Source organism: Diabrotica virgifera, chromosome 5 (genome assembly GCF_917563875.1).
Source record: "Diabrotica virgifera virgifera chromosome 5, PGI_DIABVI_V3a".
Lineage (NCBI taxonomy): Eukaryota > Metazoa > Arthropoda > Insecta > Coleoptera > Chrysomelidae > Diabrotica > Diabrotica virgifera.
Window position 1 is genome coordinate 259891472 of NC_065447.1, and position 24229 is coordinate 259915700.

The 24229-nt window shown below is 33.5% G+C and overlaps 1 protein-coding gene across 1 annotated transcript; it reads right to left on the reverse strand.

The window, feature by feature from the left end:
* Window positions 1-25: 25 nt before the first annotated feature.
* On the reverse strand, window positions 26-22126 carry LOC114329044 (uncharacterized). Its single transcript, XM_028278055.2, has 4 exons — window positions 21962-22126; window positions 6097-6133; window positions 1481-1568; window positions 26-244 (listed from the first exon to the last, which is right to left on the reverse strand). The coding sequence occupies exons 1-4, from the start codon at window positions 21999-22001 to the stop codon at window positions 89-91; spliced, it is 321 nt and encodes a 106-aa protein (XP_028133856.1). The 5' UTR covers window positions 22002-22126; the 3' UTR covers window positions 26-88.
* Between the last annotated feature and the right edge of the window lie 2103 nt (window positions 22127-24229).

The following is a 24229-nucleotide window of genomic DNA, read 5'->3' on the forward strand; positions in this document are numbered from 1 at the left end:
GATCACTATAGATTATACTGTTCACTTAATTTAACAATGTATTTGTACCTATTACTATAAAAAATACATAATCTGTAAGTCTAAATTATTAAGCATTGCACCACATAGCGGCATAACAAATGTCAATAAGTTCGTATCCATTTTTGACTATAGCTTCTGTAACATTTACTATTCCATCCATGATATCTTTGCAATTATCGAAAGACACCACTGCACACAGACTTTCGGCTAATTTTGTAACATCCTTAAACAAAAAAAAATGTTATTTATAACATTTTTTAATAAAATACTTCAAAATTTAATAATAGAAGACATAAACGAAAATTTCAAAAATAAAAATACGACTGACGCCGAAAAATATTTTATTTTAATTTCCCATGCCATCTTGACAAAAATGTATGCTACGTCTCATATCAGAGTAGACATTGTTTTTGATCAATAATTTAATTTTTTATTAAAAAATTACTACTCAGTAAACTGTTTTTCAAAAATGAAATAACCATTTTCAATTTTGTTGGAACACGAAAATACAGCCGCATTATATTCTAGTTCAATCAGAGAGTGCCGCAAGCACCTTTACCGGTTTCGAAACTTATTAGTCTCTCATCAGGAGGCACATATGCTGCTCTCTCTGACCCAACCAGGAGAAACCCCGGCGTGCAGTTACGGGTTGCAACGAACGAAATGGCAAGGATGTCCTAGCAGCAACTGCTAACAAAAGACTAAATTTTCAATCTAATACTACATAAAATAATACTAAAATATTACTCTACATCCCACCAGATTAAAAACAATGGGAACCTTAGGTCCCCTTAAATGTGCAAGCCATAACGGATACTGAGACTAAATAAGATGGGAGAATTTTACAATTTATTGAAAATTAATTTGGTTATTCATTTTTGATTTGCATGTTTACTCTGATTGAAGTACGAAGGGAACCATTCTCGTTGGAACTTTACCGCGCTGAGCAGATGGGACGTGAATTATAAATTGTAAAATTCCCTCATCTTCTTTAGTCTCAACATCCGTTATGGCTTGCAAATTTTAGAAGCCTCGAAGGTGTAAACAGAGAAGGTTCCCATTGTCTAAATCTGGTGTGATGTAGAATAATATTTTTAGTATTATTTTATGTGCTGTTAGATTGAAAACTTAGTCTTTAAATTGTTTTTATTTATATTTGCTTTAGTGTCTTCAATCAGTTTTTATTTTATGCAAAATTAAAAACATGTTAAAGCTCAACGTCATAATAATATGCATAATGGTGACTGAAGTCAACTAGTTCTTAAGCTGAAGTCTAACGGTGGAAATTATCGACAGTGGTAATGTAAAGTAAGTTTACAGGTTTCTATTTATTCTTTAGATTTTTATTTCGCACTTCTACTAGTTTCCTATCTTTTTATTTTACAACGTATTATGTTTTAAATCTTTTGCGTTATTTTGCAGGTTCTTGGCGCACTCATATATGATAGCGTGTACTTACTTCGGTATCGTTTTCCTTTATTGAATCTGATATTGCATTAAGAATTGCTAAGCAAGGCAGACACCACATATTCCCAAGTCCATGAGATCTAAAAGGTATAGATAATAATATACATATCAAATTTCACAATAATATGAACATATACAATAATGCAACTATGACCGTCCGACTATACAAAATACGAAATCTATAAAAATTAAACGAGGAATTTGACAGGCAGATACTTTATCGTCCAAACTCTTTAGTTTAAAATAGACTATTTAGAATGGGAAATAAGCCACAATATTATTAAAAAATGATTTTTATTAACGTTTCTATTTTTATTTTAATATTGTGGCTTATTTCCCATTCTAAATAGTTAAAATTGTAAAAATGCCACAAGAAAATAGCTTCAGAACAACATTTAAAATAGACAATGAGAAAACGGCGGGTTCGTTGGAAAAAATATTCTCAAGAGATTTTTTTGCATAATCACATTCATGAGATACCCCAGAATAAGGTGCAAGAAGTCGTCCACGCGAAAAGTGGTCCAAATTTTTTTTAACAGTTTTTTAATCAAATTGCAAAAATTCTTATTTTTATTTCGGACAATTTTTTTTAGGTTTGTTAGACCATTTTGGACAAAAAAGGTGCCTTGTAATTTTTCTCTAGAGTTGATGGTTATCGAGTTATAAGGAATTTAAAATTTGAAAATCGCGAAAATGGCCATTTTTAAGACTTAATAACTCGTTTAAAAATGATTATTATGAAAGTCAGAAAGTGACCAAATCAAATTTTAAAGCCCCCCTATATGATCCTGAACAAGTTTGTGTCATTAATTTATTACTAAGCTGTTATTTTTAATTATTAACAATAAGCCGTAAGATCGTATTGACGCGGTTGTGAATGTGATTGCGAGTAAGATACCCCACTGGACTGCCGGAATGACATCTCTCTCGCACTCACCATAGGCGGCCGCCTAATACGTGCAGGCGCTCATTATTATTACTTAAAAATAACAGCTTAGTAATAAAATAATAACAAAAATTTCTTCAGGATCTTGTAGGGGAGGCTTTAAACTTTGATTTAGTCACTTTCTCACTTTAGTAATAATAACTTTAAACCAATTTATTAATCCTTTAAAATCGCCTTTTTTCGTTTTTTTTCAATTTTAAATTGTTTATAACTCGAAAGCGATCAATCTTAAAGAAAATTACACTAGACCTTTTTTGTCCAAAATGGTCAAAAAACCTAACAAAAATTTGTATGGAATCAAAATTATGATTTTTGCAATTTGATTAAAAAAAATTGATAAAAAAAATTTGGACCACTTTTCAGGTGGGCGACTTGTTGAGGCTTATTCTGGGATGTCTCATGAATGTGATTATGCAAAAAAATTTCATAGGAATATTCTAACGAACTCGCCGTTTTCGCCTTATCTAAAAGCAATAATTAAACATGCTTTCAAACAATTGGAGTGGGACGCCAAAGGAACAAATTTCGAAGGCGAAAGGCTCTCCCACGTACGATTCGCAGATGACATAGTTCTTACAAGAGACAACTTAAACGAGATTATGACTATGCTTAGTGAGCTAGACGCCACTTGTAAACAAGTATAAACATAAATTTTGGAAAGACACAATACAGGAAAAACCTGGTACCAAGCGAAAATTCAAAATTTGATTTCAACTATATAGCATTTGTCCATAAATATAAAAACTTTAGGCATGAAATCCAAATTTCCAGGGCCAAAAAATCTGTCGAGCTACAAAGAAAAATCACCTTAGCATGGGCCGCATATGGAGCTCTATCAGATCGACCAATGTGTGCTTCCAGTCATGACTTACGGCGCCGAAGAACTATAGTTAACCCAGGCCACAGCAACCAAACTTAGAGTGGCCCAAAAAAAATAGAAGGATCACTACTTGGACTGACTCTCAGAGACAGGGTTAGAAACGAGGAAATTAGAAGAAGGACAGGCATCACAGATGTCATAGAGCGAATAGCATGGCTGAAGTGGAATTGGGCGTGCCATGTAGCCAGAATGAAAGATAGGAGGTGAACAAAAAAAATTACGGTATGGAGCCCACGATCAAACCGAAGAAGAGTAGAGGTAGACCACCTACACCATGGACAGACGTCAAAAAGGATGCTGATAATTCGTTACAGGGAGCCCAAGATCGACAAAACTGGAAGAAATTAGGGGAGGCCTATGTTCACCTTTGGATGCCGAAGTCTGGATGATGATGATGATAGCTCATTAAAAACTATTTGTTTTCAAACTTGTTTGTCTATTTTTTTTGACACTTTTTTCTTGTGACAGTTTAATATAATTCACTATCTTTTTAGAATTAACCACAATTTGAGTTTAAAATAAAATATTTTTATTATCACCTTTCTAGCCATACTTCGAAAATAGTTGTAAATTTTAAACTCAAATTGGGACAAATTCCAAACAAGAATAATAATAATTTTTGTCTGTATTATAAAACTAAATATTCTAGAGAAACACAACAAGCTTTGTGTCTGCATTTAAATGATAAAAGTCATCAGAACTTTTTGTCAATAGGATAAGAGTAGTAAATCCACCTATCGTTTTTCCTTTATACCTCTTGACACGTGCTTCCGATGAATTTGACAACAGACGTGCAAAGAAATTAGCCAGCTTTTCCAATAGGTTGTATTTATTTATAGTATGGAACAATGTTTGTCCACCACGCCAAAATTCGTCCAAATTAAAATTATTAAACTTTAAGGGCCGGTTGTTCGAACGCTAATCAAAAATGGAATTAACTGATCATTATCAAATATTTAATTACTGTCACCAACTGTCAATGTCAACTTTGTTTGGTTTGCTGAAAACATAATTTTTTACAATTATGAGATATTAATTAATTATTTAATTTTAAAACGCTGGCCTCATACGCCAGTAGACGTGGGTTCGATCCCTGCCAAAGACAAACCATTTTCATTTCCAATAATGACACGAGCCGTCTCACCGTGCCTCGGAGAGTACGTTAAGCCGTCGGTCCCCCTGGGCTAGTGTACATCGACACTAGTTACTTGAAACAGGGTTAAAGATGTAATTGGCGCTGGAACTATTCGAAAGGATCTCCCCGGCAAAAATGCCATACGATATTATTATTATTAATTAATTATTTTAACTATTGTTATGTTAATTAATAATTAATAATTAATAATTAATGAATCAAACAATTATATTAATTATCATAATGATAATTAACATAATTGATTACAATCAACTGATTGACGTACGAATGAGGGGTGTTGTTATTTGATGGTTATTAAGGGGACTTAATTATAATCAACTTCTTGATTAGCGTTCGAACAGCCGGCCCTAAATAATTTATTGAAGCGGTAACTTAATCTTCTCTTTGGTCACGTAAATAATAGTCTGATCCTTATACAGGGTATCCAGGAACTCTACCGACAAACGAATACAGGAGATTCGTCAGATAATTTTAAGACAATTTAACCCAATTCACTTAGTCCAAAAATGCTTCCTAAGGGAACTAGAGCTATTTGAAGATGGCGACTTGTAATTAGTTTTTCTTAAATACCTCCTGAACGCTTCTATTTAAAAAAACAAAAATTGGCATGCCTATTTATCTTACAGAGATAAATCGATTCCATCCATTGCAAATTTCTAGTACATGTCGTAGGCGTCCATGTTGGGTAGGGCAACGGTTACTTTATCGCATAACTTTTTTGTCTTTAACTATTAAGCATTTTTGACTCCGTATTAAGGTATTATTGTACTAAAAGGTGCTCTTGTTTTTAGTCGATAGAATACACCGTTCTCTAGAAAAATCGATTTGAAAATTTTTCGTTCTTTAAATTAAAAAAAAAAAATTCTAAAACAACTATTTAGAAAAACGAAAAATTGTACGTTTACTTATATTCCAGATTTCATTAATTGCTAATTTATAACTTTTTTGACTTTAATTTTTAGGCATTTTTGACACTAGATTATTAAATTATGAGGTATTCTAGTAGTATAAGTTACTCTTGCTTTAAGTTGGTAAAATACACCGTTTTTTTTTATTTTTCTCATTTTTTTTTCAAATTCAAGAGACGAATAAGTTTCAAATCGATTTTTCTAGAAAACGGTGTGTCCTACCGACTTAAATCAAGAGTACCTTTTAGTACAGCCATACTTCACAATTTAATAACCAAAATGAAAAATGCTTAAAATTTAAAGACAAAAAAGTTATGCGATAAAATAACCGTTACCCTAACCAAAACGGACGCCTATGACCGGCACTATAAATTCGCAATGGATGGTATATATGTGAAAGATAAATAATATGTGTATCATTTTTTGTTTTTCTAACTAGAAGCGTTCTGGAGGTATTTAAGAAAAACTAATTACAAGACGCCATTTTTAAAGAGCTCTAGCTCCCTTAGGAAGCATTTTCGGACTAAGTGAATTTGGTTAAATTGTCTTAAAATTACCTGAGGAATCTCCTATATTCGTTTCTCGGTAGAGTTTCTGGACACCTCGTATAACAAGAATCTGATTGTAAGATGGTCATGCAAATATTAATTACAATAATATTGACATTGATTAAAATAATTGCTACGTCAAAATAATTAATTTAAATACATATACTTACTCGCTTTCTTTTTCTGTGGGGGATCCATAGCAAAGAGCTGAAAAAATATAAATAATTCTTTTATATTTTTAAACAAAAATATATAGGGTGTAACAAAAATACAGGTCATAAATTTAATCATATATTCTGGGACCAAAAATATTTCGATTGAACTTAACTTACCTTAGTACAAATGTGCACATAAAAAAAGTTACAGCCCTTTGAGATTACAAAATGAAAATCGATTTTTTCCAATATATCAAAAACTATTAGAGATCTTTTATTAAAAACAGACATGTGGGATGCCTATGGTAGTAGTATCTTAAGAAAAAATTATAGTTAAATTTGGACAACCCACAAAAATTGTATGGGGGTTTTGTACCTTTAAACCCCCCAAACTTTTGTGCACGTTTCAATTTAATTATTATTGTAGTATTATTAGTTAAACACACTATCTTAAAAACTTTTTTGCCTCTTAGTACTTTTTCGAAAAGTCAGTTTGTATCGAGATATTTTGAATATTTGTCAAATCCACCCCATATTTGTATATGGCTAAGAACGATTATGGAGACTTGATAATAATAATATGAAAATTTATTTATGATTTACAATTTTTAGGTATATTTTGAACCATATTAAAAAAGAAGTCACATCTCGATAAAAAGTGCCTTCTCGAAAAAATACAAAGAGACCAAAAAGTTTTTAAAACACTGTGTTTTACCGCAGTAAAAGTTTAATTGGAACATACACAAACATTTGGGGGGTTTAAAGGAACAAAACTCCCATAAAATTTTTATGTATACATATTAAAAAAGAAGCTGCAACTCGATAAAAACTGCCTTATCGAAAAAATTCTGAGAGGCAAAAAAGTTTTAGAAATATTGATTTTAACTAATGGTACCACTTTAATAATTTAATTGGAACGTACACAAAAGTTTGGGGGGTTTAAGGGAACAAAACCCCCATAAAATCTTTATGGGGTGCACAAATTTCACTATAATTTTTTTAAGATGTTCCTACCATATGAATGCCACATGTCCATTTTAATAAAAAATCTTTAATAGTTTTCGATATATTCGAAAAAATCGATTTTCATTTTGTAACTTCAAGGGGCTGTAACTTCTTTTATGTGCATATTTGTACTAAGGTAAATTAGGTTCATTCGAACTATTTTTGGTCTCAGAATATGTGATTTAATTTATGACCTGTATTTTCGTTACACCCTGTATATTTAATACTGCATTCATTAAAAAACATTTAGTGTCATAGCCAGGTAGGTAGAATATGGTATGTCTTTATTAACATTTTACGCAGCAACAATCTTAACTACGTAGGTATTTTGATATGTCATCCAATATTAATAAAGTAAAAATTAGTCTAAGTTAATATGTATTTTTTTGAAAAATTATTCTTGATTGAATATTTTCACGGCCACTTAATAAAATTTCACGTAATTTTTGTTGCAATTAATGGTTGGCTTAAGGAATAACGAATCGCAGATACCTCACAAATTAAACAAATTAGGTATAGAGAATGCTTAAGAAATAAAAATACCATAAAATATAGTGTCATTACAATACAGGGTATTCCATTTAATAAAACTCAAAAAATACTTATTTCGAATTTCGACCAACCCTGTATACTAAAATTAAACATTTCGCTACATTTATAATGTTTAGCCATAGTAAAAAGTATCAAAAATCGTTTAAATATAAATAGATATTTTGGTGTCAAATCATTACAATTCTACTGGGTGTGAATATTATTACGAAATTAACAAAAAAACGTAATTATCTTTTATTCTACGTCATATAATATTACAAAATCCTATACTGTAAGAAAGAAGACCTCGAGTAGAATGAAAATATGTACAAATATACAGGGTGTTACATTAAAAAAAACTTTGTGTCACCCTGTTAATACGGGCAGCCCTGTATATTTGAAAATATTTTTAAATTATGGTCATATCTGTGACCCAACTTTTACCTAAATAACTTTTTCTCGTATCTCTTACGACAAACGAGTAATTGGACTTCCTTGCACTAATGCCCCACCCTGTATATTTCTTGACCTCATTTGTTAATCATCTCAAAACAAATCTATTACAAAGTCCTTCTCTTTGATTTCCCCTAACTAAATAAACGCCTAATGAGAGGTTGTGCCTTGAACTGACCACGACCACACTGTCGTCGAAAGCTGCTTAACTCGGCCACGGCCTCAGGAGCTTCTTGTGATATCGGATTTCTAAACTCTAATCACGTAATGACTAACTGCCGCTTATTATCTCTCTTTAGCTCTTTTCCAATTTCACGTCTTAACTAGGACAAATACCTAATTATGTCCTTAAGCAACTTTGCATTGCATTGAGCTTTTTCTTGGAGACGAATCAGTCTTTAATTTCCACTATAAAAAAAACTGCTTTTAGAAACAGAGTGCCAAGGAAAATATGCAGTTTTATATACACAGTTACTAGTAAACAGTTGTCGAAGTACGTAGGAAAAATGACAAAATTAGCTCCAAAAGAAGTTGATAGAATATAGCTATTTTCCTAACAAGTGCAGAAAGTCATTCTTTTCCGCACGCGACTGCAGTTTTCCGAACGACGCGAAGCGGGAGTTCGGCAAGCAGTCGAGTGCGGAATAGAGACTTTCTGCAAGCGTTAGGAACAATATTTTTCTACGAGTCTTTAAAAAATGACCAAATCTTAATCAATTAATTTAATTAATATGAAAATACATACACAAATTAATTTTTTGACATGGTTGTCAAAACCAAAGTTTCAGCATAATTGGTTAGCATGACGACGATCTTGGTTTCCATGACGACGATTCAAAACCACTGTTATTGTCTACTGATTTGACTTTCGAATATTATGTCAAAATTATTTTATTTCATCGAATTCTCGCGTTAATTTCATTAAAACATGAACAAAATAAAATATATTTGAAATAAATTAGTAAATAATATCTAAATATTAGTTTATTGCATGTATTATAATTACTTTAAGGCCATATTAGCATATCTAAATTAACACGCGTGCGGAAAAGTAAAACGCATGCGAAAAAGTAACACGCGTGCGGAAAAGTAAAACTTTCTAAACTAAAATGCGTGCGCGAGAGTAGACATTTTTGCACGCTCGTAGAAAAAAAAATTATGCTCCAACAATTTTTTAAAATTTATGCTCCAAAATTTTTTTTAAAAAATGTTCTTGTTTTTATTTAGAATAACTCAGTAGTTAGTTTTTATGGTATCCGATTTATCCTAAAACCATTTGAAAGGTAATTGTAAAAGCTATACAATCGAGCTCTACAAAATTTTGCTTAGAATTGGTCCCTTAATCGACTTATGGGGTTATTTTTAATAAAATAATTTTTACCCCGAGAAGGGAGCATCCATCTCCAGGGTAAAAGCGCAAGTTGGCGCCATATCATTTCTATTCCTTGAGGTATCGTCTAACTACTCACCAATTTTCATGAAAATCGATGGAGGTTCATCAACATCTGAGGTCAAAACCTTTAGTGACTGTTCAATTAGCTATTTTCTAGTTTCATGTCTTAACTAGCACAAATACCTAATTATGGTTTTAGGCAACTTTGCATTGCACTCAGATATTTCTCAGTGAGAAATCGGTTTTTAAAAACGAACTGTCAATACGGATGGAATGGGCAAGCAGTGAATTTAATGCGGCCAGGATGAGAGAGTATAGTCAGGGAAGAATAGAAGATAATTGCCATCTTTCGTAAACAAAAAAATTGATAGTGGTAGTCAGGGTTGCCAGCTTGGGGTGTTTTCCCATTATTTTGGAGTAATTTGAAAGCGTCTAGATGAATTTGTCTAAGCAGAAATGGTTGGGGGGGGGGGGGGGAATTATAAGAGATTATAAGGGGCCATGGTAAATTAAATTTGCTTATTATACATAGAACTGTATATTATACTCTCATGGACGTATGAATGCGATATTGGCGATAGGACTTATGAATTATTTCCAGAGCCTTCTGTTGATAAGTAGTATAATTTTGGTTTACTGTTCTCTACGTTTTACTACTAATTTATTAAAATTCGGGAAAAATTTAAATTTAAGGGGTTTAAGCTCAAATTTCAGGAAATTTCAGTTTCTAAGTGGGGGATTTATAAAATCACATCTGGCAACCCTGATGATAGTTGTAGCAAATTTTCCCTGGCATGATCTGTCTCTCTTTAGGACCCCTCACTTGTATGTTGGCCGCAATCTCGCTTCACTATTTGAATGGGATGGAAGGAAGTGTTATATTCTGACCAACTTTAACAGGTCACAGATATGTAAATTTGGTTATAGAACCTGTAATTAGGCTCTGGAAAGGTGAAAGGGAAGAAAATTTAATTCTCTTGCACGACAATGTACCTCCACATACCAGCAGAGTGACTACAGCCTTCTTTGAAGCGGAAGATAACACTATTCTGAAGTGGCCAGCTTGCTCAGCCGACCTTAACCCTATAGAGCATTTATTGGATATGTTTAACAGCAACAATTAGAGTTTGGCGGGATAATCCACAAAACACCGCATGGCTATTAGTGAAGCTGCACTTGCAGAATTGAACAACGTAAATAACAAAATGTTAACAATTTTATTAGGAGTGTGCTTACGCAAATTTAATGCTTACAGAAGAGCTAGAGGTGGTAAAACTGACTAATATAAAAACATAAATCAATAAAAAAATTGTATTGTATTTACAACTGTATTTACAATTATTGTAAAAATGTATTTACTACGAATAAATCCTATGTGCGATGAGTTAAATAGTAGCGGCCTTTTTGCGCAGGACATATTTCAAATATTACTAGTTCTCTAAATATAGTTTGTTGAAATTGAGAATTGTGCCGCTTTATTCAAACAAAGGACGTTCGATCAGGTAACCATTGCCAATTATTTCTAATGCAGGACTCATACTGGGATAGATATTTAAATTAAATAATCAAATTGGAACGAACTCACTGAAATCTTTTATCATTTCCATAACAAATTTAGAGATTCTCTATAATACTGCTGGATTTGCCTCTATTTTCGGTTATTTTAGAGGCCTTTGTTTTGTCGACATGAAACGAAAACCACTGGAATTTGTTTAGCTCTATTTAAATTTTCATAGGGTTCATTTTCTGAAAATAGGTATTTTTGTATTAAATCAAACCACAGGTAAAAATTTTAATTCGAGTAAGTACTCTGTACAGTAAAAATGTTGACTGAGTCACAAACGAAGAAATATCACGGCAAATGGACAAAAATCCTGAAGCGTTTGAAATATATGATAGTCAGGTAGCCTCTAAAAAAGTGGACTCGAATCAGATTGACTCTAAATGAGTTTGGAACTGTCTTAAGAATCTGATTAGGATCATAAGAAATAACGAAATACTTTACTCTGGTTACCTAGACTTACTGGTATCAAAAGAAACAAAAAAACCCACTTACCAGGGAAGGCCACAATAAATAATAAAAATATACTGCAACATCCATCTTGCTTACAATTTTTAAAAGTCATGGAGGAGACACCAGAAAATGGTCCAATAAGTTTTTCAATCACTGAAGCATCCATCTGGCTTACAATTTTTAGAAGCCATGAAGGTGTCACCAGGAAAATGGTCCAAAAAGTTTTTCATAGAAACAACTTTTAAAATATTAATTAAATATTATATTAGGCTGAAAAACTTTGACTTTGATACAATAACTGTTCATAAAGCCAGAACCATTTATTTGAATAGCAAGAAGTATAGCCAAACAAAAAATTTCAATTTGGGTGGAACAAATGAAACAAAACCACTGGTACAAATAAACGGGTCAAAAGCATTCAAAGATTTTGTACACGAACCTTTGAATAAGGGATCCAAAGTTCTACTAGATATCACCAGAAATGACCTGCGAAATATCGTGGGTCTCATAATAGGACAATGTCGCCTCAAAAGGTTCATAAGGCAAATCGGACTGACGGAAATTACGAATTGCAGATTCTGCCGCTGATGCGACGACAGCGAAACCCGTTATGTGCAACTGATCACGCTTTAAAAAGTTAAGGCTAAATACATTTAAGTACTATCAAATTTAAGAACCCTATAACTTTGTAGGAGTGTCATCATCATCAATGGTACTACAGCCCTATGAAAGAGCCTCGACCTTCCCAAGTCTATTACGCCAGTCAGTCCTATCCATTGCCAACCGTTACCAGTTTGCTACGCCTATTTTTCTTCCATCCTCATCTGCACCATCCTTCCATATAAGTTTTGGCCTACCCCTATTTCTACTTCCCACAGGTTGTGACATAAGGATTCTTCTAGAAGGGTTGTTATGCTGTGATCTTGCTAGATGTCCTGCCCATCTTAGTCTTCCTATTCTTATAAGAGGTACTACGTCTTTACCACAAGATATATGTTTATATCTGTGGTATACCTCGTAGTTGTACCTCCCCCGCCAAATACCATTTTCACAGATGCCAACGAATATTCCTCTCAGGATCCTTCGTTCAAATATAAGCAGAAGGTTTTCATCAGCCTTGGAGATGGTCCATGTCTCTGATCCATATGTCAACACTGGTTGTATAAGGGTTTTGTATATGGTTATTTTTGTTTTTTGATTTAAGTTTCTGATTCTCATATGTCTACTCAGTCCAAAATAGCATTTGTTCGCTAGGATTATCCTTCGCTTGATTTCTTCCATCATAACGTTCTCCTTGGTGATCAGGGAGCCCAAGTATGTGAATTTGTCCACCACTTCAAAGGTAGAGTTATCGATAGTGAACTGGTGACCGATGTTTCTGGCTCTATTGTTGGGTGTTGATGGGCTCTTAGTTTTCTCCTCGTTTACTTTCAGGCCCATATTTTTTGAGGCATTTGAGAGGGCGGTATACATTTCTTATAGTTTGCGTGTTGTGCAGGCAACTAGGTCCACGTCATCTGCATATGCCAAAATTTGGGGTGAATTATTAAAAATATTTCCTCTGTTGTCTATTCGGGCATCTCTGACCGCCTTTTCCAGAGCTATGTTGAAGAGGAAACACGCCAGCGCATCTCCCTCTCGCAGCCCAACATTCGTTTCAAACGCCTGTGATTGTTCGCTCTGTATTTCGACTTTGCAAACGACTTTACGCATTGTAGCCTTAACCAATCTTATCAGTTTATCAGGGATGTGGAATTCATCCATGGCTTCATACAATTTGTTTCTTAGAACACTATCATAGGCCCATTTAAAATCTACGAAAAGATGGTATGTGTCGATATTGAATTCATTTTTTTTTCAGTATTTGCCTTAGCATTTGCCTTGTATGAGTGTCACATAACGTCATAACAGACCGGAAAAATGCTGGACTAACGAAAAACTTTAACATATGAATGAGCCATAATAAACAATAATCATGTAATGAAAGTATTAGTGAATGTGTAAGTAAAATAAATACAAAAAACATAGAGTGGACAATAGAGATTACACACGGAAAAAATTATAGTGTTTTACTACTAATTTTAAAGCTAGTAACAAATGTTATACTGTCAAAACCAAAAACAATGACGTATAATACAATTCGAAAAAACATGAATATCACTACCAAGTTCTTTTAAACAGTATGTCCCTGTAAGTTGTATCCATATGGAAAAATGTTATTTTATTAATTTTACGAAAAAGGTACGATTCATAAAAAGCTCTGCATGTTCCAAAACCTAACATTTAACCATCACGTATCAAATTTTTTGAATATTATACGAGGTATGTCAAAAAGTTTGAATTTCACTTAAGAGTAAAGTAGTTTTATTTTTCAAAATATTGAAAATTGCTATTATGAAATGTTGTTTGGAATAAAAACTATATTTTAGTATGCAATTACATCCTTCCAATTGAAAATTTTTTTTTTCAAAAATTATGGATAACTAACATTATTTTCAGTTATTTCAATTCAGATAACTCTTTTATTATTAATTTTACGAAAAAAAGTGGTTCTATATAAAAAGTTCTGCATGGACTAAAACCTAAAATACAACCATCTTATGTCAAATTTTATCAATTTTATACGAGGTATGTCAGACAATATGAATTTCGCTCAAGATTAAAAAACGTTGATTTTTCACAATATTGAAAATTATTATTATGAAAAGTAATTTAAAATTAAAAACTATGTTTCCACTACATTAAAGATCCATATGGATATCTCTTGTACATCTATCATGGCTACAGTTTTGAGAGTGAAGACTACTGATCATGTATATTGGAGTGCAAGATCCGGCAGGGGAGGAATAAAAACACAGAACCATGGGGCCTCCCAGGTCGTTAGCAAGCGAAACTTCCAAGTAAAAGGAAAGGATACGCCTAGAAAAATTAAGCAGTTTATTAAAATATGCACCTGGAACGTCAAGACCATGTAAGAAGCAGGCAAAATTTATAATGCCATCCATGAAATGGAAATATTGAATATCGATATAATGGGCATAAGTGAAATTCGATGGCCTGATGCCGGAAAATGTCAAATAAACGAGCACCAAGTATATTACTCTGGAAATACAGAAGGTCAACATAAGCATGGCGTCGGAATAATTTTAAATAAACAAATAAAAAAATACGTTACGAATTTTGTTCCAATATCCGAGAGAATCAGGTTCATTCAATTGGATTTATTCCCAGCAAAAACCAACATAATCCAAATATACGCACCCAGAGCAGAAAAATCAGACGAAGTAATAGAGGCTTTTTATTATGATTTAAGGAAAGTCATTAGTTATTTAATAAATAAAAGTTTCAAAAACTCAATAACATCATTGAAAACCTACCCTGGTGCAGAGATTAAGTCAGACCATAACCCACTTGTCGGTAAGTTTCGTCAGAAATTAAAAAAAAATCCACAAACCTAATACTACAAGATACGATCTCAAACATCTAAGAGATGATGACATAAAGCAAGAAGTACGGGAATATCTGAAGAATAACATATCTAAGTCAGAAGTATTTAATGATGTTGACACAGAAATAAACCACTTAGAAAACATTGGGAAGGAAATAATATTAGACCAATACCTGCGACCGAAAAAGACAGAAAAGTAAAAAACCATGGATGACCGACGCTATATTACAGATGATGGACATAAGAAGAGAATCCAAGCGGAAAGACTATGTTGCATATCAGTTTCTAGACAAAGAGATAAAAAAAGCTGTCAGAGAAGCTACAAAGAGAAATGTGGAAGAATAGTGTGAAGAAATCGAGATATTGGACCGTAAACACAATTCCTTCAACCTCCACAAAAATATCAAAGAAGCAGCAGGCATCTATAAATCAAAAAGGCCGGGACACTTAACAGACGCTTAAGGAAATCCAATAGTTGATATTGAAGAAACCAAAACAACATGGATGAACTATGTGACAACAACATTTGAAGACGATAGGAATGTCACCATCACACAAAATAAAAATGACGATACCGGACCACCTATTCTCGAAGCGGAAGTAGAAGCTCCTATAAACAACATTAAGGAGGGAAAAGCTGCAGGATCAGACGAGTTCTACTCAGAATTTTTGAAAATTATGGATCAAGAAGAAGTAAAAACTTACCTTGATCTTCAACAATATATACCAAAGTGGAAAAATACCGCAACAGTGGCTAAGATCAACTTTTATAACAATTCCTTAAAATCCCAATGCCAAAAAATGTGAAGATTATCGAATAATAAGCCTTAGAAATTTTTTTAAACATTATACATAAAAGAATATATAAAAAGTGTGAAGAACACATAACAAAAACACAATTCGGCTTCAGGGATGCATTGGGTACTCGAGAGGAACTTTTTGCAATACAAGTTTCAGAGATGTAGTGACGTGAATTGTGATATATATGTGTGTTTTGGGATGTTAAGGGATAGTGATGCGTAAGATATAGCCTCTCCTGTTCAAATGTCAACCTCACCTGCTCGTATGGTGATCTAGATCATGGTCATCTGGTACATCCTGCTAGACAACTAACGAGGCTCTGACGTCCGAGTGTTTGCCGGAATAAGCAATCCACCATTTACTGGCCAACGGCTTCGGGCGGACGAGCTGGTAAATGGAAGGGCACTCTGTTGTCCTGAGACTGGGAAACTGGTCTCAAAGGCGGAAGAACCAAGAAAGTGGTCAACGGCATCAGAATGCAGAAGGCAACGAGAAACCACTGCATTAAAGGTCCCTGATGACATCTCTAGAAAAGCTATCATGGCAAATCCAACTAAAGTGGAAATAGTTACTAATCATGGAATACGGAAGCCAAGATTCGGCAGGGGAGGTGATCCACCTTTAGACCACAGGGCCTCCCAGGTCGTAACCCAGCGAAACCCCTGTGACAGAACTGGAAAAGTGTCTCTAAGAACAGCAGAGTTGATTATTAAAATATGTACCTGGAATGTGAAGACAATGTATCAGGCTGGAAAAATTCATAATACCATTCAAGAAATGACCAGACTCGGAATCGGTATAATGGGCATAAGCGAAATGAGGTGGCCTAATAGTGGTGCTTGTATTGTTGACAACCATATGGTATACCACTCAGGAAATGACGATGGTCAACATATATATGGGGTTGGAATAATCGTGTCTCCCCAATTACGTCAATATGTTACAAATGTTATACCTATTTCTGAAAGATTAATAATAATCCAACTGAATACTAGCCCCGTCAAATTAAATATATTACAAGTGTATGCCCCCACGAGCGATAAACCAGAAGAAGATCTAGAGCAATTCTATGAGTTGTTGATAAAGTCAATTAAACGACTTAAAAAAGAAGATATAACAATCATTATGGGTGACTTCAATGCGAAAATTGGTAAAGGGAGAAGCGGTGAATTCATAGGTGATTTTGGTCTAGGACAGAGAAATGAAAGGGGAGACAGATTAAAACTGTTTGTAGAAGAAGAAGAATTTACAATACTTAACACATTCTTCAAACTACCACCAAGACGCTTGTACACCTGGGTCTCCCCGCAAGATCAACCAGGAAACGTAATACGGAATCAAATTGACTACATAATGGTGAACAAGAGATTCCGTAATGGATGCCTATCGGTTAAGGGTTACCCCGGTGCTGACGTATCATCAGATCATGTTCCTGTTGTTGGTAAATTTAGGTTTAGATTCAAGAAGGTTGCAAAAAAGAACAGCAACAAAAAGTGCGATATGAGAATACTAAAAGATAAGAAAACAAAAGAGACAGTCGCACAGATTCTTTCAGAGAAGCTAATTAATATGGAGCAAACACATAATGCCGAAGAATCACTCCAAAATATATGTGAAACCTTTAACAACATCAGAGAAGAACATCTAATAGAAAAGAAAGAGATGAGAAAAAGTTGGATGAACGACAATATACTACAACTTATGGAAGAAAGAAGAAAATCAAAAAACAACAAAATAATGTACAGCACGATTCAGAGACAAGTAAGAACTGAAATAAGTAAGGCCAAAGAAAATTGGTTAAAATCACAGTGTGAAGAGATAGAGTCGTTAGAGCAAAAACATGATACGTTTAACATGCATAAAAAGGTGAAACAAGCAGCTGGTCTTCAGAAATCCAACACAGCTAGCAAATTGCGAGACCAACAGGGGAATATCATCACAGACAGAAATCAAGAAATCTGCATATGGACAAAATACATACAGGAACTTTTTGATGATACTAGATCCGAACAACCTCCATCCTACATATGTGATGACCACTTACCAATCACATCAGGTGAAGTGGAAAGAGCAATATCACAACTAAAAGATGGCAAAGCTCCTGGACCTGACAATGCATATGCTGAACTCATAAAACTATTTGACACCGACGGTACTCAACGCCTAACCAAAATATTTAGCGACATATATTTAAGCGGAGTAATACCAAAAGCATGGTTGAAGTCGACGTTTGTTGCTTTACCAAAGAAAACAAAGTCCGTATCCTGCAGTGATTTCCGAACCATCAGCTTAATGAGCCATATTTTAAAGCTATTTCTAAAAATTATACATCAAAGGATATATAGACTGTGCGAAGAAAAAATCAGCCGAACACAGTTTGGTTTTCGAAATGCAGTGGGTACAAGAGAGGCTCTATTTAGTATACAAGTGCTATTTCAACGATGTAGAGACGTGAATTGCGATATTTATGCATGTTTCATTGATTACCATAAAGCGTTCGATACAGTAAAGCACGACAAGCTGATGGAGATATTAACCAATATTGGAATAAACACCTGTGATTTAAGGATTATCAGCAATCTGTACTGGAATCAAACATCATCTATCCGGACAGAGACAGGAGAATCCGACGATATCAAAATCAAACGTGGGGTCCGTCAGGGATGTATACTATCCCCACTGCTGTTCAACATCTACTCTGAGGAAATCTTTCAAGAAGCATTGGATGATGTTGAAGCCGGAATTAGAATTAACGGAGAATGTATCAATAACATAAGATACGCAGACGACACTGTGGTATTCGCTGACAGTTCTGAAGCCCTACAGGAGTTAATGAGCAGAATCGCAGAAGTCAGTCAGAGATACGGACTTTCACTAAACACTAAGAAAACCAAATGTATGATGATCTCTAAGAATGAACAGCAATTTGGACGAATCAGTGTGAATGGTCAACAAATAGAAAGAGTAAAAACATACACCTACCTTGGTACGAACGTCAATGAAAATTGGGACCATTCTATAGAAATCAAATGTAGGATAGAGAAAGCAAGATCTGCATTTCAAAAAATGGCAAAGTTGTTCAAATGTCATGATTTGTCGATGCCCATAAAAGTCAGATTACTACGATGTTATATATTTCCTATACTGTTGTACGGAGTTGAGTCGTGGACTCTCACAGACGCCACCTGCAAGAAAATTGAGGCTTTTGAGATGTGGCTTTATCGTCGAATCCTGAAGATATCTTATACCGACCACATTACTAATGAGGGTGTTTTGCTGAGAATGAAAAAAGAAAAAGAGCTGTTAATCAAAATAAAAACAGCCAAAATCGAATACCTCGGTCACATCATGAGGAACAGTGAGAGATATGGACTGTTGCAACTGGTCTTGCAGGGAAAAGTAGAGGGAAAGCGAGGACCAGGAAGGCGAAGGATTTCCTGGCTGAGAAATCTACGAACGTGGTTCAACACAACCACTACAAATCTTTTCAGAGCAGCAGTGTGCAAAGTGCAGATTGCCATGATGGTCGCCAACGTCCGAAACGGATAGGCACTACAAGAAGAAGATGTGTGTTTTGTTGATTACCAGACAGCGTTCGATAGAATAAAACATGACGAACTGATGAAAATATTAAATTCAATTGGTCTAAACAGCAGAGATCGCCGTATAATAAACAATATCTATTACGAACAAACTGCAGCTGTTAGAGTAGGGGATCAGTTAAGAGACGACATAAAGATAAAAAGAGGTTTGCGACAGGGATGTATATTGTCCCCATTATTGTTCAATACATATTCAGAGCACATTATGAACCTAGCGCTAACGGACATAGACGAGGGAATACTTATAAACGGAGAACGATTAAACAACATAAGATACGCTGATGATACTCTCATTTTTGCATTGATTCTTGAAGGTCTGCAGACACTTGTCTCCAGGGTGGCAGAAGTAAGTAGCAGGTTTGGGCTTGATTTTAACATCAAAAAAACCAAATACATGGTTATAAGCAAAAATAGGATACCACCTGGTCAATTACTAGTTAACCAACAACTTATAACACAAATCAACAACTTTTGTTATTTGGGTGAAAACTTGTTATTGGGGTGAAATGAACAGTGGCACCAATCGACGGAAATTAAGATAAGGATCGAGAAGGCAAGATCAGATTTCGTCAAAATGAAAAAAATCTTTAACAGCCACGATATAAAATTGGAAATAAACGTTCGTTTAGTAAAATGCTACGTATTCTCCGTTCTTTTATATGGCGTGGAGTCATGAACCTTAACTGAAGCATCACTGAAGAGCCTCGAAGCATTTTAGATGTGGTGCTATAGACGCATGTTAGGATTTCCTGGATAGACAGAGTTACTAACGAAGAAGTTCTACATAGAATGGGTAAAGAGCGCGAACTGGTCGTAACCATAACAGGTCGCACACTGGAATACCTGGGCCATATAATGCGCAATGAAAAACGATATGACCTATTTCGGACCATACTTCAAGGTAAAGTGCATGGGGAAAGAGGTCCAGGACAAAGAAGAATATCCTGGCTGCATAACCTGCGAAAATGGTTTAACTTAACCACTACCAGACTTTTCAGGGTAGCAGTCAACAAAGTCAGAATAGCCATGTTAGTGTCCAACATAGGTAACGGATAGGCACCATAAAAAGGAGAATTCAAATATTCTGAACTATAAAGGTACTGTACTTTTGATCTAAATTTATCTTTTTTGTCTTACCTCGTATAAAATTGATAACATTTGATATAAGATGGTTGTATTTTAGGTTTTAGACCATCCAGAACTTTTTATTAAGAATCACTTCTTTCGTAAAATTAATAATAAAAGAGTTATCAGAATTGAAATAACTGAAAATAATGTTAGTTATCCATAATTTTTAAACAAAAATTTTTCAATTTAATAGATGTAATTGCATATTAGAATATAGTTTTTAATTCCAAACAACTTTTCATAATAGCAATTTTCAATATTATGAAAAATAAAGCTATTTTACTCTTGAATGAAATTCAGACTTTTTGACATACCTCGTATAACATCTATAAAATTTGATATCTGACGGTTGAATCTTTGGTTTTGGACCATGCAGAACTTTTTATAAAGAATAACTTTTTTTCGTAAAATTAATAATAAACAAGCTGAAAATGCGAGCATTATCATAACCATAACGAAAACTTTGTTTATTTACGTATTTTAATTCATAATATGGAAAATTGCTATTATTAAAAGTAGTTTAGAATTAATAATTATGTTTTAATGTGCCATTATACCATTCTAATTTAAATCTTATGAACTATAAAGGTAGTTTACTCTTGATCGAAATTCATATTTTTTATATACCTCGCATAAAATTAATAAAATTTTACATATTATTATGATGGTTGCATCATAAATCTTAGAAGATGAAGAGCTTTTATGAAGAATAACTTTCCTTCGTCAAACTAAAAATAAAATAAAATAAAAAATTATAAATGAAAATAATGTTGGTATCCATAATTTGAGTAAAATCTTCAAATATTTTTTTCCATTAGAAGGATGTAATTGCACATATCAGTCCATAATTGTTTACAACTCAGACACATCTGGTTAGTGATTTTAGTCAATAATTTTGCCAATTTGGCAAAAAAAATAATTACTAATTAGTTAATAATTACTAAATAATTAGTAATTTTGTCAATTTTGGCAAAATTCGCAAAAACAAAAAAATTACCTAATAAAATCACTAGCCAGTTGTGTCGAGTTTAGCAAACCGACTATGTTTTAATTTCATAGCAAATGGAACAGTCCATTTATCATAAAGGGGAAGCCGTATACTCGTATAAACCTTTTTAAAGCTGTTAATAAATTATTGCTTTTAAAATATACTCAAATTGTATTTTTGAACATCTTATTTATTCTATATAATAATTAAATTCACCATCAACGATTTCAGCTGGACGTGTAGTGTGTTGGAAGAAAATAAGACGATTGTGATATCACATTTTAGATTTTGAGATCGATTATCTCGAAGACGGTTAGAAATATCGAAATGCCGTTTTCAGATTTGGATTCAGAAGAAAAAACTACATAGGAATCCATCGATAAATCTGATCTGAGTATTGCAGGAGCGGCAACGCAATAACACACACACTTCTGCGAATTTATAAACGAAATGTTTTCGTTAAAAAGCTTTCCATATGGATACAACTTACAGGGACATACTGTATAATATTACTTACCCAAGCAAATCAAAAGTATAATACTGAAGATGTTCTTCATATTTAAAGAAATAATTTATAAAATAGCGATTTAAAGTAAACAAAATTCATACTGCTATTAAAATTTCCTATATCATATTTTCTTACCGATCATAATGATTTTATCTTCAAAGATAAGATAAAAACTGTAAAAGACTAACCTGGTTTAATATAAAAATATTTATCAAAAATCAGGTAATCAATATAAAATATGACAGTATGCAATCCAAACAATATTCATTAGATAATATTCATGTGTCTATCTGTCTTATAAAAGGAACATAAACCATGATATCTCGCACCAACAAGAATCGAGACCAGATATCACATAACGTTATTTATTTTTTTAGCTTTATCACATAACTTAATTAACAAATATCACATAAATAGTTATTAATATTAATAACTACTACTACAGTTGAGTCTGCGAGTCTTTACCCGTTCGTCATTAATACCTGACGAGATAAAACACATACTTTTTATCTAGCGTCATCCTCTTCCACGCATGAAACTAATGACAAACCAACTGCCGTCTGTTATTAAGTAAAAACACATGTTATTTTTATGAACGATCTAGACTCAGTGCATTGAAAAGAGATAGGTACAAAGAAAGACGATTGGGGATGTTTTCACATATTTTAAATACAATTTCTGATGTTTTGGTTTGTTTACTTTTGTGGCTGTCAGTTTGTTGAATTTTTAACTGTTATTTTGTCGAAATTTGAAGTTTTTTATAGTATACAAACAGTTATTTTCACAACTAATTTTATATTGGAGTTAGAAATTTTATGATAAGTTTATGTTATTTTGACGATAAATTTTGACAACGTACAAATAACCTCATTGTTGACACAGTTAAGGAATGCTTGTGTTTAATGCTCCGCCAAAGTAAATAACATAACAAAAAGAAAATATGTTATCGAATTTTTTTATAACTAGTTTATTTATTTAGTAATCAATGATAACAACTGAATTTATTAAGCTAGTTCAAATGTAGCTGTAATTATGCACCAAAATTTTAAAGCAAAACTTAAATTTGACGGTTTTGAGTGAAACGGTTAAATGTATGCGTTAGTTTTGTTGCGCAGTGTACACAAATTCATTATGTTTGCAATTCATGAAACTTTAACTTATTTAGTGTTACTACTTGACAAACCTTTCCAAAAACCTCCGCTAATTTAACTTAATGATAATATCGTGATATAAATCAGTTACAGTAGATAAGTGGCAGCAAACACCGTTCTTCTATTAATTTATAGTTGCCATTATGAAAATTCGGATTAAATTCGTTTTCTGGTGCGTGACTTGTAAAATTCATTAAAATGTAGAAGAGCAAAAAGGGCCCAAAGAACCACGACGAACGACCCGGGCGTTTATTAAGGGGAAAACGTTAGAAAAACAACTCGAGCTTGTTTCAATTTTCTTTATAGTTTTCGTATCGTTTGTTGTTGGAAAAAAGATTTGCGAATAGACTAAAAAGTTGATAAGTAATTAGATAGGGGAACAAACAAAAAATATTTTTTGCCTTTCCAATTTTCATCATGATTTCGGTTTAATGGAATTTAAGACACAATGAAAACTATTTATACAAGTATGTATATTTCTAATTGGTTAGTTTAGGTTAAACCCATTCAGAAGTAAGTATCAACTCTCCATTAGTACAGTGGGCTGTATTTTATTTTTTTTTGGGAGGTAGGAATCTTCGCAACACCGTCTGGGAAGGTTTCCCAGGTATGAAGGATTCAGTCCATCCTATGTGTATCTTGACGGGCCGCCTACCGACTAAACTCACCCCCTCTTTCTCCAGCCGACGGGCCTGGGACCGCTCTTAATTTCTACAGAGGGCTCTATTAGACTCCTTCTACTTCGTGTAGTTCCTTCTCCTATTGGAGGTTGGCTATCATCACAGCAATCCGTACCTTATTGGACTTATTAGATTCCAGATCATAACAAAATTAAAAATTAAAATATTTACTCACATTGCATGTATCTGGGAAGTGGCTCTTAGAACTAGAAAAAATTCGGGGAAGCCTTTGTATCATCTTGTACGCAGAAGACTGAATAATTATGATGATGAACCTGTAAATGTTTATGAATTGGAGTTCTGTGGAAAAAACCAATTTAATGACTTTATTTTATTTCTCCTTCACCTTTTTCTTCTTCTTCTTTCTCTTTGTAAACAGCTCTGGTTGTTCATTGGCGGATCAATGATCATTGGTTCAATACCTCTATGGAAAGTTGTTACTCCAT

Coding starts and splice junctions, on each gene's coding strand:
- LOC114329044 (XM_028278055.2), bottom strand. CDS start 22,001: ATGAAGAACATCTTCAGTATTATACTTTTGATTTGCTTGG. Junction 1,569..6,096: donor CCCACAGAAAAAGAAAGCGA/GTAAGTATATGT, acceptor TATACCTTTTAG/ATCTCATGGACTTGGGAATA. Junction 245..1,480: donor TAAAGGAAAACGATACCGAA/GTAAGTACACGC, acceptor TTTTTGTTTAAG/GATGTTACAAAATTAGCCGA.